This window comes from Stenella coeruleoalba (assembly GCF_951394435.1).
Source record: "Stenella coeruleoalba genome assembly, chromosome: 5".
Classification (NCBI taxonomy): domain Eukaryota; kingdom Metazoa; phylum Chordata; class Mammalia; order Artiodactyla; family Delphinidae; genus Stenella; species Stenella coeruleoalba.
The window spans coordinates 73565830-73583514 of NC_137150.1; the positions used below are offsets into that span (position 1 = coordinate 73565830).

Consider the following 17685-nt stretch of genomic DNA (forward strand, 5'->3'; position numbering starts at 1 on the left):
AATGTGCTGAATTGTGAGATCCTTTTATTTAAAGTTTGAATGATTTTGGAAAAGGTATGGTTTGAAATTTGCTGTTTCTTAAGAACCTTTCTCTCAACCTGAATACAGATTAATGTCTCAACAGAATCGACTGTGGTACTTGTGAAGCAGATCATTTTCTAGCAGTTTAGAAAATTTTTTTTTACATATAAGTAACTTAAACCATCCTCTTCTAGTCATTAAACAAATTACCTAAGTAAGTTAATTGTCCTTGAATTGCTGCATATACTTAGAAATTTTATACCATAAAAAAAGTCCTGACCACAATTAGACTTTTTGTTACTTTTTCTCTTCCTTTCCACAGTTTATATGAATTAGTGAGATTTTATTTCAATAAAAATGTACATTTTCTTACCTATGAAGTGAATTACTAAGTGGGAAAGATAGCATACTCATTTACATTACTAGTAATTACTGAGAGAGCAAATGGCTATGCCTGGAGGGGAATGGTTGTCTCTAAGAATGAATTTTCTTTTGTTTAGAGAAAGTCAGCTTAAAATATCTGCCAAGTAAAAGTTTGTAAGGGATTCTTCTACTGGAATATATAACCTTGTCAATGTCAATACTGTAACTTTTCTGTTTTAGGTTCACAGTTTCCTAAAACTGAGGGTATGTTATGTTTTGTAGAACTTTTAACTTGACTAATAATACTAAACCATTTAGTACTTCTGTGAACTTAAAAAATTTTTGTTGTTGCTGCATATATAGCAGTTATCTTCTGCTAATGGGTAGTTTTGATCTTTTGTCTGATTTTGACAGTTTATAAATACCTTATCTTCATACTATGGAATTCTATTCAGCAATAAAAAAGGAATAAATGTTAATGCGCAAGACAGTGTGGGTACATCTCAAAACATCATGCTAAGCAAAAGAACACAAACACAAAACACTATGTACTATGATTCTGTTTATTTGAAATTGTAGAAAAGGCTAAACTATAGTGACAGATCAGTCATTGCCTGGGGTTAGAGTCAGGTGGGGGAAGGAAATTGACTGCAAAGGGACACAGGGAAACTTTTAAGGGTAAGGGTACTGTTTTATATCTTGATTATGATGTGGTTCCATGATTACATGTAATTACCCAACTTCATCAAACTGTACACTTAAAATTTTATTGTATGTAAATATTACTTTAATAAAATAGCATTAAAAATAAACTACCTTAATTTCTTTCCTTCAAGGAATAATTTTTATCTCAAAATTCTGTAAGAAAAACTTATCCTTAGATATTTTTTATAAACACTTTTATACACATGTACAAACCTTAGATTCATGGAACACAAATTCCCCATATATTAATGGATTGTTAAAGTTCTTGTCCATGTATTCATCATTTACTTCATGTTGACTGAATACTCAGTATGTCCTAGACGCAAGGGATTCTGCAGTAACCCAATAGAAAATCCCTGTCTTCATGGAGAACTCAAATAAATATTAAATAATTTATCACACAAATAACTATATGATTATAATATGGCAGGTATTTTGAAGGAAAACAACATGTGACAGTAGTATCATAGAAGGAACTTTTACATTTACCTATAAAATGAGCCTTGGTATTTTTATTAAAGACAAAATACAAAGCTCGGAATGGGCCATCGTTAGTCTGATTTCATAGCATTTCTTCTGTACTCTTAATATTCTTTATTCCTCCATTTACTTCTTTTCCAAACATTCATGAAAATGAAGACTATCGTAATTTTTGTGGTTTTTAGTCAATCAATATTTATGTGATACTTCTCATATTCTTTTTTTTTTAACTTTTATTGGAGTATAGTTGCATTACAACGTTGTGTTAGTTTCTGCTGTACAGTAAAGTGAATCAGTTACAGGTATACATATCTCCACTGTTTTTTAGATTTCCTTCCCATTTAGGTCACCACAGATCATTGAGTAGAGGTCCCCTGTGCTAAACAGTAGGTTCTCATTAGTTATCTATTTTATACTTAGTGGTGTATATATGTCAATCCCAATCTCCCAATTTGTCCCATTCCCCCCTTCCCCTCCTTGGTAACCATAAGCTTGTTCTCTACATCTGGACTCTATTTCTGCTTTGCTGATAAGTTCATCTGTACCATTCTTCTAGATTCCACATATAAGGGATATTATACGATGTTTGTTTTTCTTTTTCTGATTCACTTCACTCTGTATGACAGTCTCTGGGTCTACCCATGTCTCTGCAAATGGCACTATTTTGTTCCTTTTTATGGCTGAGTAATATTCTATTGTATATATATACCACATCTTCTTTATCCATTCCTCTGTCAGTGGACATTTATGTTGCTTCCATGTCCTGGCTATTGTAAATAGAGCTGCAGTGAACATTGTGGTACATGACTCTTTTTGAATTATGGTTTTCTCAGGTTATATACCCAGTAGTGGGATTGCTGGGTCGTATGGTAGTTTTATTTTTTGTTTTTTAAGGAATCTCCATACTGTTCTCCATAGTGGCTGTATCAATTTACATTCCCACGAACAGTGCAGGAGGGTTCCCTTTTCTCCACACCTGCTCCAGCATTTATTGTTTGTAGATTTTTTGATGATGGCCATTCTGACTGGTGTGAGGTGATACCTCATTGTAGTTTTGATTTGCATTTCTCTAATAATTTGCGATGTTGAGCATCTTTTCATGTGCTTTTTGGCCATCTGTATGTCTTCTTTGGAGAATGTCTATTTAGATCTTCCCCCCAGTTATTGATTGGGTTATTTTTTTGATATTGAGCTACATGAGCTGTTTGTATATTTTGAAGATTAATCCCTTGTCAGATTCTCAAAATATAAGAGAATCTAGATTAAATAAAAGATATAGTCCATATTGTCAGAGACTTTAGAAAAGGCTTCATGGGAAATATGGAAACCTGAATTAGGCTTTAATGATGGACTGAATTTATATATGTAGAGGGAGAAAAAGTGGACATTTCTTGTGCTTATTTTCTATGACATTGAGTTTTCTTAATTCTTGTTTTTCTACTCAGACTTCTTTGCTATCACAACCTCCCTTTTTCCTTCTCACACATTTGTTTTGGATCTTGGCTCTCTTATCTCTTCACTTGATATCAAAATCATATTTATATAAAAGATTCCCTAATTTACATTTCTGGCTCTCTAGAGGGTTCTTCTCTTGAGCTCCAGAGCCATGTTTCCTCATCACCTGTGCATCCCTCAGAATACCTCAAACTGAACATAACCAAAATAGAAAAAAATTCATTCTTCTGCTTGAATTCTTCTTTTGTTGCAAGTATTTTAAGTGTAATGTAGTTATCTTTTTCGTCACTTAGACAGGAAATATTCAAGTTGTTTTAGCACAACCTGTACATCTAAGCAGTGGTCAGTCCCTGTCCATTCTGCCTCAGAAATATTTATTATAGTAGGGTATAGAGCAAAAAGCAATCTAATTAACATAGTTTCTTGCTTTCTGAAAGAATATAGAGCGATATTTTCCAGCGTTAAAAAGGAAGGCAAACCTTCTGAGACAAAATGAAGTACAGAGAAAACCAGTTGCAGCTCTCAAGAGACCTAACCAGTTAAATAGAAAGTAAGTACTCAAATATAAGACAGTGTTATGTTATACATCATAAATAAAGATGGACTTCTTGCCCTGAGAGTTCAAAGAAATGAATTTGCAGTGATGTTTGTAGGTATCTAGTCATTTTCACGACAGATATTTGGGATGTCTGTTTGAAAATCCAATATGGACGTATTCAGTAATAGCTTCATTATCTCTTGGAACCAGTGTTATTGATGAATTTAACTGATTATAAACGTTTTAAAAAAGCATAACTCTCTGTCTTTCTCTTTCTTGACATATAGAGTAAAATTGCAAAAGGTGATCGTTTTGGTAAAAACACCTCTTCCAGAATTATTCAAAATTGAGAATTCTGAAAGCTGAATTTGTTATATAGTCTCAGTGGCTCTTAGTAAAGCAGTGTATGTTATTTGTGGGAAAAGCAAACCTGAAAGAATTTTGCATGAATGCTTCGTAAGCTGAAATTATTTTTCTATTAATTTAAAAAAGATATAACAGGGCTTCCCTGGTGGCTTAGTGGTTAAGACTCCACGCTGTCAATGCATGGGACCCGGGTTTGATCCCTGGTCAGGGAACTAGATCCCATATGCATGCCGCAACTCAGAGTTTGCATGCCACAACTAAGGAGCCCGCCTGCTGCAACTAAGGAGCCCACCTGCCCAACTAAGACCTGGCACAACCAAATAAATAAATTAAAAAAAAAAAAAGTATAACAAAACTTAAAAATTGTGGCCTATCGTTATGGTATTCTGTTCTCTGTAAGGATAAAGTAGTTGACAGGCTGCAAAGTTTTCTTATTATTTCAGTTTCAAATGCCTTTTATTCATCTTTTATAGAAGATAATTCAAAGCAAAAAACCCTGAAATGAAGTTTTTGTATAAGTGGAATGGCTACAATTGCAGCTTTATTCAACTGTCATCTCTTTTTCTTTTGGGAATCATTTCGGAGTACTTTTTTGGAAAAGGGAAACTTCTCAAATAAGAGCTTGTCAATTACATGAACCATTAATGAGCCCATGTTAATTGGGCTGGCAGGGAAATTTTGCATTTGAGCTTCTATAAGTTTGGAGGTAAGATTAGGTGACCTGTTAAACATTTATTTATAAAAATAAATAAGTAGACAGAAATGAAAATTTGTTTTCTCATGTTTTACCAACTTTCTATAGAAACTAGAAAGGAATTGGTGAAAGTCAAGTCAAACATATAATTAAGATTACAATGTTCTAAGCAGGAGAGAGCAAACAGTGGAATAGTGTAAGTTTCTGTGTGATTTATATTAATATATGAAGGTTTCTGAGTGAAGGAGAGAAAATTGGAAAAGATGTTATATTTCAAGATTTTCTCTTCATTTTTTGTTTTCAGCGGTTTGACCATGATGTGCCTAGGTGTGCTTTTCTTTGTACTAATCCTGTTCATAAATCTGTACATTTATGTCTTTTACCAAATTTAGAAAGTAGCATTAAAAATGTTATTTCAGTGTCTTCAGAAGAGACCTTATATGTCAGAATATTAGACAGTTGAATATTTGTAAGAAAAATTAGGTCAGAATTAACCACATTGTTATGTAGTCTGCTACAGAGGGAGGTATTTGTAAATCAGATCTCAATAGCTTCATGTAAACAAGGGTATAATTCAGAGTCTTTGTGTTTAGTGTACCTCAGATTTTCATCCTATGAATTTAAATATTTTTGTTTATCTTTTCAAGATGTTTGAAAGTTGTTAAGTGGCCCACACTATTCATGGTGTACGTGTTTTTGTTGCAGAAATAACATTCCAGCCAATTTTACCAGGAGTGGAAATAAATTAAGTCATCAGAAAGACACTCGTCAGGCAACTTTTCTTTTCAGGAGAGGCCTGAAGGTATAAAAAACCCTTGGTAGTGTTTTCTTTTTACCCAAACAAAGGATCCTGAACATCCACCTTTAGTAATCCTCAATCATAGACATGGCCCATGATTGAGGTAGGGTTTGGGTTTAGAATATGGAGAACATGACATTAGATTAATTCCTTTTTTTTTTTCTATTTTCTCTTTTGTTGTCCTCAGTGGCAGTGTCTTATAAGAATTTAACATGTTATTTAGGAATAAACTTTTTACTACTTGTTCTGATACAGGAACCTGAACAAAGAGGTGTTGTTAGAATAGGCACATGCCCCTCTCCTGCATTCACACACCACACTGGGTTATAAAGTTACAGAGCAGGGTAGCTCTTTGGATTCAAATCCTCTGCTTTCTATGGGATCCTCTGCTTTCTATGGGATCTACTGCTTTTTTTTTCCCTTCAGGTTCAGGCCCAGTTGAACTCAGAACAACTGCTAGACGATGTAGTAGCAAAGAGAACTCGTCAGTAAGTTTCAATTTGTTTTTCAAGATGTCATTTCAAAACTCCCAGAATAGTAGTGACCCAAATTACTTTGTACCCCAGTCGAAAAGAAATTAAATGAGACCCAAAGTGAATTAACCATTGAGCCTGAAATAAATAAATCCTATGTTGTTTTTGTTTTTTCCCCAAAAACCTTTTTCATTTTCACATGTCAGTGTTGTAAGTTTTAGCACCAAATACATTACTCTGTATTTTAATTTTTTTCTTGCCTGTTTATTCCTTTTTAATGAAACAGCTCTTTATTTTTTTATAACTACTTTCATACAAATGAACCAATTCAGGGAATAAATAGAATAAAATCCAGTAGCGCTTTTAGAAAATTTATAGATTTTTAAAAACAATAGGATGTTTTCTTTTCACATATTGTTTTTTCCTCCTTACCCCGTGAAGGTTTTTTTCAAGAATGTATTTTTGTCTGTTAGAATTGCACTCCCCAAGTGTGAGTTGTAACACTCCATCAATATGATCAGGTTTTAAAATTAAATCATTTAAAATTATGGCTACTTCTGTGAAAACAGAGCATATAAAACATGATCATTGTCCAGATATGATGCCATCTATAATGGGCATGATTTTGAGCAATTGGCGTGTCAGAAAGGCAACTATTTGAACTTGACGCTGGCAATATTCTTTTGCACAGGAGTCAGGCATTGGAAACCAAAAGAAAGGAAATAATGATCATGACATATTTGCTTCTGCAATAAACAGTATTTACATAATTGTAATAATGTAAATGCAGCTTATTTGTTTTGAACTTTAAGAATCAATCTGTAGAAAAAAGCACAAAATACTTAATTTGGTAACAGTGTGATATAAATGTCAGATTTTGACCAATATAAATATAAAAGTAAAGCTGATAAAAAGTGAGAGGTACAAAATGGGTGAAGAGGTGGAGGGAAGGAATTAGAGATGCTACTATCCGTTTATACAAATTGGGTAGGGGATAATGTCAAGAGACACTACTAAAAAAAGAGATTTTAGTATATTTAAAGTTATAATGGAAGTAAAATAGTGATATAGCCATCAGAACGTTTAGAGGTAGGAAGAGAAACTAGAGGATAGTGTAATGAGCTGAATCCTTACCATAGCAAGATAGTATTACATATGCATTTTGTTTAGTGAACTGGAAGTAACTAGCAAGCAGGAAAAACAGGAAAGGTTAAAAGTGCTGCCTCTGGGGAGCAGAAAGGGAGAATAGTGGGGTAAAGGACTGTTGTTTCTTATTAGAAGCCTTTCTGTATTATTTGATTTTTTTATGTGCATATATTTGTTACACTGAAAAATATTTAATAAATTCAGGTGTCTAGTTCTTACACCCAGGATGCTGATTAATTATATCATGGTGGGGCCCAGGTGTCTGTATATCCTAAAAAACTAAGAAAAAGTAATGGCTACTTTAAAATGTATGTTTTAATGTGGAATACACTATAGGATACATAAACTGTCATTTTAATGAAATTTTTGGTTTTTTGAAACTAGGTGGCGGACTTCCACCACAAATGGAGGAATTTTGACTGTATCCATTGATAATCCAGGAGCAGTGCAGTGCCCAGTGTAAGTCTTTTTTAGATTTTGCAAAAATTATAACTTCTCTCTATAAGATAATAGAGAAATATTTGACTTTTCTTCAGAGTATGATGGTTATGTTAGGATAAACTGAGACAAGGGTAAAAGTAATACTTGTGGTATAAAGTGGAAATAGTATAATATAAAATTAAAGGTAGGGGATTCCCTAGTGGTCCAGAGGTTAGGGCTCGGCAGGCGCTTTCACTGCTGAGGCCCAGGTTCAATCCTTGGTCAGGTGGAGAACTAAGATCCCTCAAGCTGCACAGCATGGCCCCCAAAAACAACAAACAAAAAAATCAAAAATAACAAAAAAAGTTAAAAGTAAAAGCTCCCTGATTCCTGGTTCTACAGCCCCAAAGTAACCACTTTTAACAATTTCATATTTTTATTTAAAAATTGGTGCCCATATAACATACTATGTACATCTATTTCTTGTGTATAATCATAAATGAGATAATACCATGCATACTTGCTCCCTTCTCCCCCTCCCCCCAGTATGCTTTGGACTTCTTTACTTTTCATTACATACAGATCTGCCTTCTTTTTAAAGGCTTCATAATGTATTCTTTTATCTAGATGACCTTAATTTAGTTAACCATTCCATTATATGTATTGCATTATAAACTTTCTAGGTTGAAGCCGGAAGTGATGTTGCCTAGGGATGGGGGGTGAACTGAACCCCGATTTGACAGGCAAGATGTGAGACTTAAAGCACAGGGCCGGAGGTCAAGGATGCATTTCAAGAAAGTTCTAAAACCATATCATCAAATTCAGCCTGATAGTTGACCTAGCCATAGACCAGACCATAATTGGCACTCTTAAATTTTTCACATCAAAAAGTATCAGGAATGAAAATCTAAGCTCTATACTTAAAATTTAAAGTCCTGTATCAGCCAGTAGTCTAGCAGATTGGCTAGTTTCTTGGAAATTCTTGCAGACGTACTCAGGCTTCTAACACAGCAGAGGAAAATATCTCTGTGTTGATATTTTTCACATTATGTGTGTGACCCATTAGTAGGTTATGAAATCAGTTCTGTGAGATGTGATGAACATATTGTAAAAATAAAATAAAATAATAAAATTTTTTTTCAACTTTCTAGGTTTATGGAGTTTTGTTTTTAACTATCTAGCCATTTTAATGATTGAAGTGAAAACCTAGGATGATTCTCTACGATTTTAGAGGTTGCTTTATTTTAGTAGAAGATCAAGACTTGGAAATCGCCAATCCTTCCAAATTGTTGAAAAGTTTGTAGTTCTACTTACAGAGGTATTCTGTGAGCGATTTATAAATTTTAGTCTCTAGATTAGTCAGTCAAGAACCAAGTATTTTTTTGAATTCAGCAAGGTTGCGGGATACAAGATCAATATTCAGAAATCTGTTGTGTTTCTATACACTATAATGAAAAGCAGAAAGAGAAAGTTAAAGAAAAAAAAAATCCCATTTAAAATTACATTTTAAAAATACCTAGGAATAAACTTAACCAAGGAGGTGAAGGACCTATATGCTGAAAACTATAAAACGTTGATGAAGGAAACTGAAGATTATTCAAAGAAATGGAAAGATAATCCCATGCTCTTGGATTGGAAGAATTAATATTATTAAAATTACCATATTACCAAAAGCAATCTACAGGTTTAATGCAATCCCTATCAAAATACCCAGGACATTTTTCACAGAACTAAAACAAACAATCTTAAAATTTATATGGAACCCCGAAAGACCCCAAATTACCAAAGCACCTGCTGAGGAAAAAAGAACAAAGTTGGAGGTATGACCCTACCAGACTTCAGACTATACTACAATAGTCAAAACAGCATGATATTGGCACAAAAAAGGACACATAGATCAATGGATCAGAATAGAGAGAAATAAAAGCCATGTACCTATGGTCCATTAATCTATGAGAAAGGAGGTAAGAATGTGCAATGGAGAAAAGACAGTCTTTTCAACAAGTGGTGCTGGGAAAACTGGACAGCCACATGTAAAACAATGAAATTAGAACATTCCCTCACACCATATACAAAAATAAACTCATAATGGTCTAAAGACCTAAATGTAAGACAGGAAACAATAAAAATCCTAGAAGAGAAAAAAGGGGAAACACCCTGACATAAATCATAGCAGTATTTTCTTGGATCAGTCTCCCAAGCCAAAAGAAATAAGAACAAAAGTAAACAGATGGGACCTACTTAAACTTAAAAGCTTTTGCACAGCAAATGAAACCATAAACAAGACCGAAGGACAACCCTCAGAATGGGAGAAAGTATTTGCAAACAAAGCAACTGACAAAGGATTAATGTCCAAAATATACAAGCAGCTCATGCAGCTCAATATGAAAAAAACAGCCCAATCCAAAAATGGCTAGAAGACCTAAATAGACATTTCTCCAAAGAAGATATACAGGTTGCCAACAAACACATGAAAGGATGCTCAAGATCACTAATCATTAGAGAGATGCAAATCAAAACTACAATGAGGTATCACCTCACACCAGTCAGAATGGCCATCATCAAAAAATCTACAAACAATAAATGCTGGAGAGGGTGTGGAGAAAAGGAAACCCTCTTGCACTATTGGTGGGAATGTAAATTGTTACAGCCACTATGGAGAACAGTATGGAGGTTCCTTAAAAAACTAAAAATAGAACTACCATATGACCCAGCAATCCCACTACTGGGCATATACCCTGAGAAAACCATAATTCCAAAAGAGTCATGTGCCACAATGTTCATTGCAGCTCTATTTACAATAGCCAGGACATGGAAGCCACCTAAATGTCCATCGACAGGTGAATGGATAAAGAAGATGTGGCACATACATACAATGGAATATTACTCAGCCATAAAAAGAAACGAAATTGAGTTATTTGTAGTGAGGTGGTTGGACCTAGAGACTGTCATACAGAGTGAAGTAAGTCAGAAAGAGAAAAACAAATATCGTATGCTAACACATATATATGGAATCTTAAAAAAAAAAAGTGGTTCTGAAGAACCTAGGGGCAGGGCAGGAATAAAGATGCAGACCTAGAGAATGGACTGGAGAACATGGGGAGGGGGAAGGGTAAGCTGGGATGAAGTGAGAGAGTGGCATTGATATATATATACTACCAAATGTAAAATAGATGGCTAGTGGGAAGCAGCCACATAGCACAGGGAGATCAGCTCTGTGCTTTGTGTCCACCTAGAGGGGTGGGATAGGGAGGCTGGGAGGGAGACGCAAGATGGAGGACATAAGGGGATATATGTATATGCATAGCTGATTCACTTTGTTATAACGCAGAAACTAACACACCATTGTAAAGCAATTATACTCTAATAAAGATGTTTAAAAAAAAACACACATAATGGTCTAAAGACCTAAATTTAAGACATGAAACAATAAAACTCCTAGAAGAGAAAAAAGGGAAAACACCCTGACATAAATCATCGCAGTATTTTCTTGGATCAGTCTTCCAAGCCTAAATAAATAAGAACAAAAATAAACAAATGGGGCCTAGTTTAACTTAAAAGCTTTTGCACAGCAAAGGAAGCCATCAACAAAATCAAAAGACAACCTACAGAATGCAAGAAAATATTTGCAAATGATGTGACTGACAACAGGTTAATATTCAAAATATACAAATAGTTCATACAACTCAATACCAAGAAAACAAACAATCCAGTCAAAAGGTGGGCAGAAGACCTGAGTAGACATTTTTCCAAAGAAGGTATACAGATGGCTAGCAGGCACATGAAAAGATGCTCAGCAGTGCTAATTGTTAGATGCAAATCAGAACTACAGTGAGGTATCACTTCACCTGTCAGAATGGCTGTCATCAAAAAGTCTACAAATAACAAATGTCGGGAAGGATGTGGAGAAAAGGAAACGGTTGGGATATTGTTGGTGAGAATGTAAATTGGTGCATCCACTGTGGAAAACAGTATAGAGGTTTCTTAAAAACTAAAAATAGGGACTTCCCTGGTGGGCCAGTGGTTAAGAATCTGCCTTCCAATGCAGGGGACGTGGGTTCGATCCCTGGTCAGGGAACTAAGATCCCACATGCTGTGGGGCAACTAAGCCCGAGCACACTGCAACTGCTGAGCACGTGAGCCACAACTAGAGAGCCCACATGCCGCAACTAGAAAGCTCACCCACTCTGGAGCCCATGCACCACAACTAGAGAGAGAAGCCCACACACTGCAATGAAAGATCCCATGTGCCACAGTGAAGATCCCACATGTTGCAACTAAGACCCGATGCAGCCAAAAATAAAGTAAATTAAAAAAAAAAAACTAAAAATAGAACTACCATATCCAGCAGTTCCACTCCTGGGTAGATAGCTGGAAAAAACGAAAACACTAAATCAAAAAGATATGTGCATCCCAATGTTCATAACAGCACTATTTACAGTAGTCAAGACATGAATGGATAAAGAAGATGTGGTGTATATATATATATATATATATGTATGTATGTATGTATATATATCTACATACATGTATGTATGTATGTATATATGTATACAATGGAATATTAGCCATAAAAAAGAATGAAATGCTGTTATTTGCAGCAACCTGGATGGACCTAGAGAATGTTATGCTTAGAGAAATAAGTCAGAGAAAGACAAATACTATATGATATCATTTATATGTGGAATCTATTATAAAAAAATAATACAAATGAATGTATATACAATGCAGAAACAGACTCAAAAGGGGAGAGAGAAAGGAGAAGGAAAAAATTAGGTGTTTGGGATTAATGTACAAATTACTATATATAAAATAGATAAGCAATGAGGATTTACTATGTAGCACAGGGAATTATACCCATTATCTTGTAACAACGTATAATGGAATATAATCTGCAAATACTGAATCACTATGCTCTATACCTGAAACTAACACAATATTGTAAATAACTATACTTTAAAAAATAAAAAGAACCAGGTTTTTGGTTTTTTTTTTCTTTTGAGAATGTAAATAAAATAGCCTTCATACATTTGAACATGTGTACAAGTCAAGATGTCTTATGTACCAAATGATTTATTTTTCTTCTTTTGATTGTTAAACTGGTCTCTTTTTAATTTTTTTCTGGTAGAACTCAGAAACCACGATTAACTCGTACTGCTGTGCCCTCATTCTTGACAAAACGGGAGCAATCTGATGTAAAGAAAGTTCCTAAAGGTGTCCCCCTTCAATTTGACATAAATAGTGTTGGAAAACAGGTAAATTTTTTTTCCCTGTATTTCTCTGGGCTGTTCACTGAAAACATTTTAATTAACAAAACAAATGTTGTATAATGAATTAAATAGGATATCCTAATGCTCCTCAACCCCATGGAAACCACTGGTCTATCTGTTTTCTGTCTCTAGATTTGCCTATTTCAGACATCTCATGTGAATGGGATCATATAATATGTGAACTTTTGTGATGGGCTTTTTTCATGGTTTATCCATAATGAATATCAGTTGTGTTTTTTTTTATCACTGAATAACATTCCACCATATGGATATACTGTGTTTTATTTATTTATCAGTTGATGGACATTTGGATTGTTTCCATTCTTTGTCTATTGTGAATAATGCTCCTCTGAACATTCATGTACATATGCTCACACAAAAACCTGTACATTCACATACATTTGTGTGTTTGTATATGAGTATATGTTTTTATTTCTCCTTGGTAAATACCTAAGAGTGGATTGCTAGTTCATATTGTAATTCTGTGTTTAACCTTTGAGGAAGTACCAGATTGTTTTCTGGAGAAGTAGCTGCAGAACCATTCCTCCCAGCATGTAAGAGGGTTCTAAATATTTCCATGTCCTTGCCAACATTTGTTATTATCTATCATTTGATTTTAGACATTCAGATGCAGGTGAAGTGGTATATCTCACCATGGTTTTGACAGTTTTTGTATTAACCTTGTATCTCGTAATCTTGCTAAAATTCACTTACTACTTTTAGTAATTTTATAGATTACTTAGGATTTTAGAGTTTCTTTCCAGTCTTTAAACCTTTTCTTTTTCTTCTTTATTATAATGGCTAAGACCTTCAGTTCTGTGTTGAGAGCATGTTTGCTTGCCTTGTTCCCAGGCTTGAGGAGAAAGCATTAAGTTTTTCACCATTAAGCATGATGTTAGCAGTAGGTTGTTTTTATCAGATTGAGGAAGTTCCCTTCTATTTGTAATTTGCTGAGAATTTTTATTTGTTGCATTTTGTCATTGACATAAGAATCTTTGGAACTGAAGATAAGAATTTCTGTATGGAAGGAAATTCGACCAAATTTATTTTGCTGATTTTTATTTTATTTTGTCACTTGTTACTTTCCTTTCAGAAATGAAGTATAATTGGGGTGCTTTTTCTGCTATTAATCAAAACCAGATTTTGATTTGAATTTGATTTAAGTATTTGTAATGAACTCAGAAATTAAAGAAAATTTGTTTCAAAATATTCACAAATCTAAATAACTTTTATCAGAGGCATCACTAGAGTTGGTGGCAGTGTTTGCAGACCCTAAAAATAATTCAAATAGAGAAATCTTTGGGTATATACTTGTAAGCATTACAGCGTATGTGTTTTATATAGTACATAATATTATAATGGTTAGGAGATAGGGTTTCTGAGTCAGTTTCAATTCTAAAGCTGCAAGTAGGCAACTTAACTAACTTCTCTAAACTTCACTAAATTCACCTATTTCATATGGTGTTTGTTAGAATTAAAGGAGTTCATACATATAAATATTCAGGAAATGTTAGCTGTTTTTACTATGAATCACCATTATGATCACATTATTTTTCCAAAGCAAATGTGGCTTACAGTCAAGTTGTTAATTTTTGTTTTGTTTCGTTTTCTCTAGACAGGGATGACTTTAAATGAGCGATTTGGGATCCTGAAGGAACAAAGAGCCACTCTCACTTTCAACAAAGGAGGAAGCCGCTTTGTAACTGTGGGATAGGTCCCATGTCAAAGGGACTTTTGAGTGATGACTCTTTTAAAAATCGAATTCTTTGAAGAGTGCATCACAGAAATTCAAGAAACTTTATTTCAAAATATTCACAAGGCTAAATAACTCTTATTTTTTATTTTTGAAGTTGTTGTTTTTTTTTAACATGTATAAATAATGCCCTGAAAGAAAAACAGGGACTATACCTATATGTTCTTAAAGATTTCATGGTTGGCCCAGACAGAACAATTCTCTATTTGACTTCTTTGGTTTCTCATGCAGCAGAAAGAAGGCGGAAAGATAGAAATTGATTATTTTTATGATAGTGGTATTTAGGATCTCATCACCTTTGCCCATTGTTTTACACTTTGCCATGGTAAATCTTGGTCTTCAGGATTTGAAGTAGGTCCCTTTGTTGCTGTCACTTATTCTTTAATAGTGTTGATGTAATAAGTGCAATTGACTTTTCTTCATTAGGGATATAAAAAAATTATTAGAATTCCAGTTTGGGGGTTTAAGGTTTATGGGAATATCTGAACTTGGTTCATTTTTCAAATGTTAGGTTAATCCTCCAGAGTTTAAGGATTAAGTAAATTAAGGATTAAGTAAATCCTTAATGCTGAACTTTTAACAAGAAATGTGACTCTAGGCATAGGCTCAGTTTAAAATGTTAGTGTTTTTAGTGTTTGAAAGCTATAAATGGGTGTTTACAAGGTTATCTGATAGAGAGCCTCCTCTGAGGAAAGTCTAGTGTAAAAATCTGATAATTTGTGTTTAGGAAATGAAGAAAGCATGAGAGGAAGTAGTAGGTGGAAGACAGGTAACTGAGGAGAGAAACTTTAAAACCTAGGTCACAGGTATACTGTTTGGATTTAGTGTAGTCTTGAGTCTAGTGTCCACAAAGAATTCTTCAAATGATATTTAGAATAATTATAATTTTAAAATGGATTGAGTCCCTTAAATATTTTGATAGTAAAATTAGCCATAAAGCCCTAGACTTCTTTTTAGAGAAGTTAAACTTTAAGTTTGCTAAATTAAACAGTATACAGCTCTAAAAATAAAAATGTATATGTCACCAGGTAAAAGTGCAAAATGATAATAGAGTTACATTATAACCTTGTTTTGTACCTTTGCTTCTGATTTCTTGTATAAAGTTCAGGTATTTAGGGTGAGAAGAGGGTTTTCCCCCCACACTCTGGAGGGTTAGGAGGAGTTAGTTCGTTGTGCCAAGCTAGTGCTAAACGTCCTTAGATGGTTGTAAATTATAAGTTAGGGTATAATGCCAAAACGCAGCAAAATAGACTACACGTTACAAGTTTGGTCATTTTGAAGCTTAACTTTTTGTTTTGCTATAATGTTGAAACCTCTAAGTAGGTGTTAGTTTCCAAACAGTGTATTATTAGTGTTGATTTTCCCTGTTAAAAAAACACGAAACATTAAGTCATGGCTCCTGCCTGCTTTGCGGTGTGTACTAGACTTCATTGTTGTCTCTCATGCTCCTTGGGTTACTTGGTTTATGCTAGCCACGGAAAGCTATCAATAACAGTTTCCTGCTTATACCAAAGAATTAAATCTGATCCTTAATATCTGGTATTTTGCGTGTAAGTCTACTGATAAGGGATTATTGGAAGCCAGTCATACAATTTGAAAGTAAACTGTAGTCTCTCCATAGGCTGAGGACTCAGTGCAAAACGTTTTTGCAAGTATGAATGCTTAGATTCGATCTATGAACAATACATTTTAGACTGGTTGAGAATTACTGGTAACTTATTTTGAAGCAAAGGAAAAACAACTGAGCACGAGTTTGCTGTCTTTAGAACAGTTTGTGAAAATATGGTATAAAGATGTTTTCGTTTTCTTGTTATTTTAAATATTATTGTACAGAGCTATTATTAATGCCTTTTTTTAATCTTAAAAATTGCCCCAAATATTGATATTAAGTGTATCAAACAAAGTGTCTTTGGTATATTAAACTTTTGCTCTTCATGCATCTGTAATTCATTTTCTTTTTAAATACAGAATCTTGCCTTTGTTACAGCCAAATTAAAATTCTTGAGTGCTAACATGTATATAAACAAAAGAATATGCTTTTTTGGAGGAAAATTTTCCCTTCTTGGAATGTGGTTATAATTATCCTTTTTCAGTTCTTAAAGCTTTTTTTTGTTTTTTTAACAGGATGCAACTTAAATTTCCCTTTGCATCAAGGTGTATCCAAAACATTGATGCAGTGCATCACAAAATGAAAGTTTATATTTAATAAGGAGATGCTTTACACTGTACTTTTTGGCATTTTTTGGAAAAGTTGCATTTAGATTTATTCTGAAGCTGTTCATTTTTAACAAATAAAATATTACAGGTCTTACATGGTTTATTCTTAGCTATAAAGATTGAGTTGTGGTTTTTAGATTGTTCTGTGTTACAAAGAAGTTTGTAATGACTATAATTTTTAGCGTTTGAAAAGCTACCTACCAATTAAATTGGTAAATCAATCTAGACTCATATTGACCTCCCACTGACTACCTTTTGACTATTTCATTCATAGCTCCAATAGGAAGTAGCCAGGAGGAGTTAGAATAGAGAATTGAATTTACTTAGAATGCAGTATATTAGGCTGAATGAGCCTTTAGAGATCATCCAGCTTAACCCCTCTTTTTACATCTTCGTTCAGTGAGACCCAACTTTTCAAGACTTGTGTGTGGTAGAGTCACTTTTTAAGCTCAGATCTTTTAATTATCAGTTCATAATAAACTTCCTGTGAATTGAACACCCACAGAAAGTAGTGGAATTGTGTGCGGCTTGTCAGATACCTAAGAATTGGTAGTAGCCATGCTTTAGCCTTTGTAGCACTGTAAGTAAATACACTCGCCAGTGATGATTATGAGATTTCATCACTTTGGTATTCCAGTTAGGTAGACCTATTAGAAAAGGCCAGTGCTCCTAATCAAACATTATGTATTTTTTTCTAATAGGCATAAACTTTGCCACAATTTTAATTATAAATTATATGATTAATTATAATCATAAAATACTTCTGGGCTTCCCTGGTGGCGCAGCGGTTGAGAGTCCACCTGCCGATGCAGGGGACACGGGTTCGTGCCCCGGTCCGGGAAGATCCCACATGCCGCGGAGCCTGCGCATCCGGAGCCTGTGCTCCGCAACGGGAGAGGCCACAACAATGAGAGGCCCGCGTACCGAAAACACTTCTAAGTATGAAGAAACTTAGACTTTATTGCCCAGTGGTTATTTTTTGTTA

General features: G+C 34.2%; 1 protein-coding gene across 1 annotated transcript in view; it reads left to right on the forward strand.

Moving 5' to 3' along the window:
• The window catches only part of FYTTD1 (forty-two-three domain containing 1), a 32414-nt gene extending 15996 nt beyond the window's left edge, over window positions 1-16418 (forward strand). The window contains exons 4-9 of the mRNA XM_079923155.1: window positions 3462-3574; window positions 5328-5424; window positions 5848-5909; window positions 7425-7499; window positions 12589-12715; window positions 14346-16418. Coding sequence (XP_079779281.1) covers window positions 3462-3574; window positions 5328-5424; window positions 5848-5909; window positions 7425-7499; window positions 12589-12715; window positions 14346-14444 — 573 coding nt within the window. The 3' untranslated portion in view covers window positions 14445-16418. The remainder of the gene's footprint in view (window positions 1-3461; window positions 3575-5327; window positions 5425-5847; window positions 5910-7424; window positions 7500-12588; window positions 12716-14345) is intronic.
• The last annotated feature ends 1267 nt before the right edge of the window (window positions 16419-17685 follow it).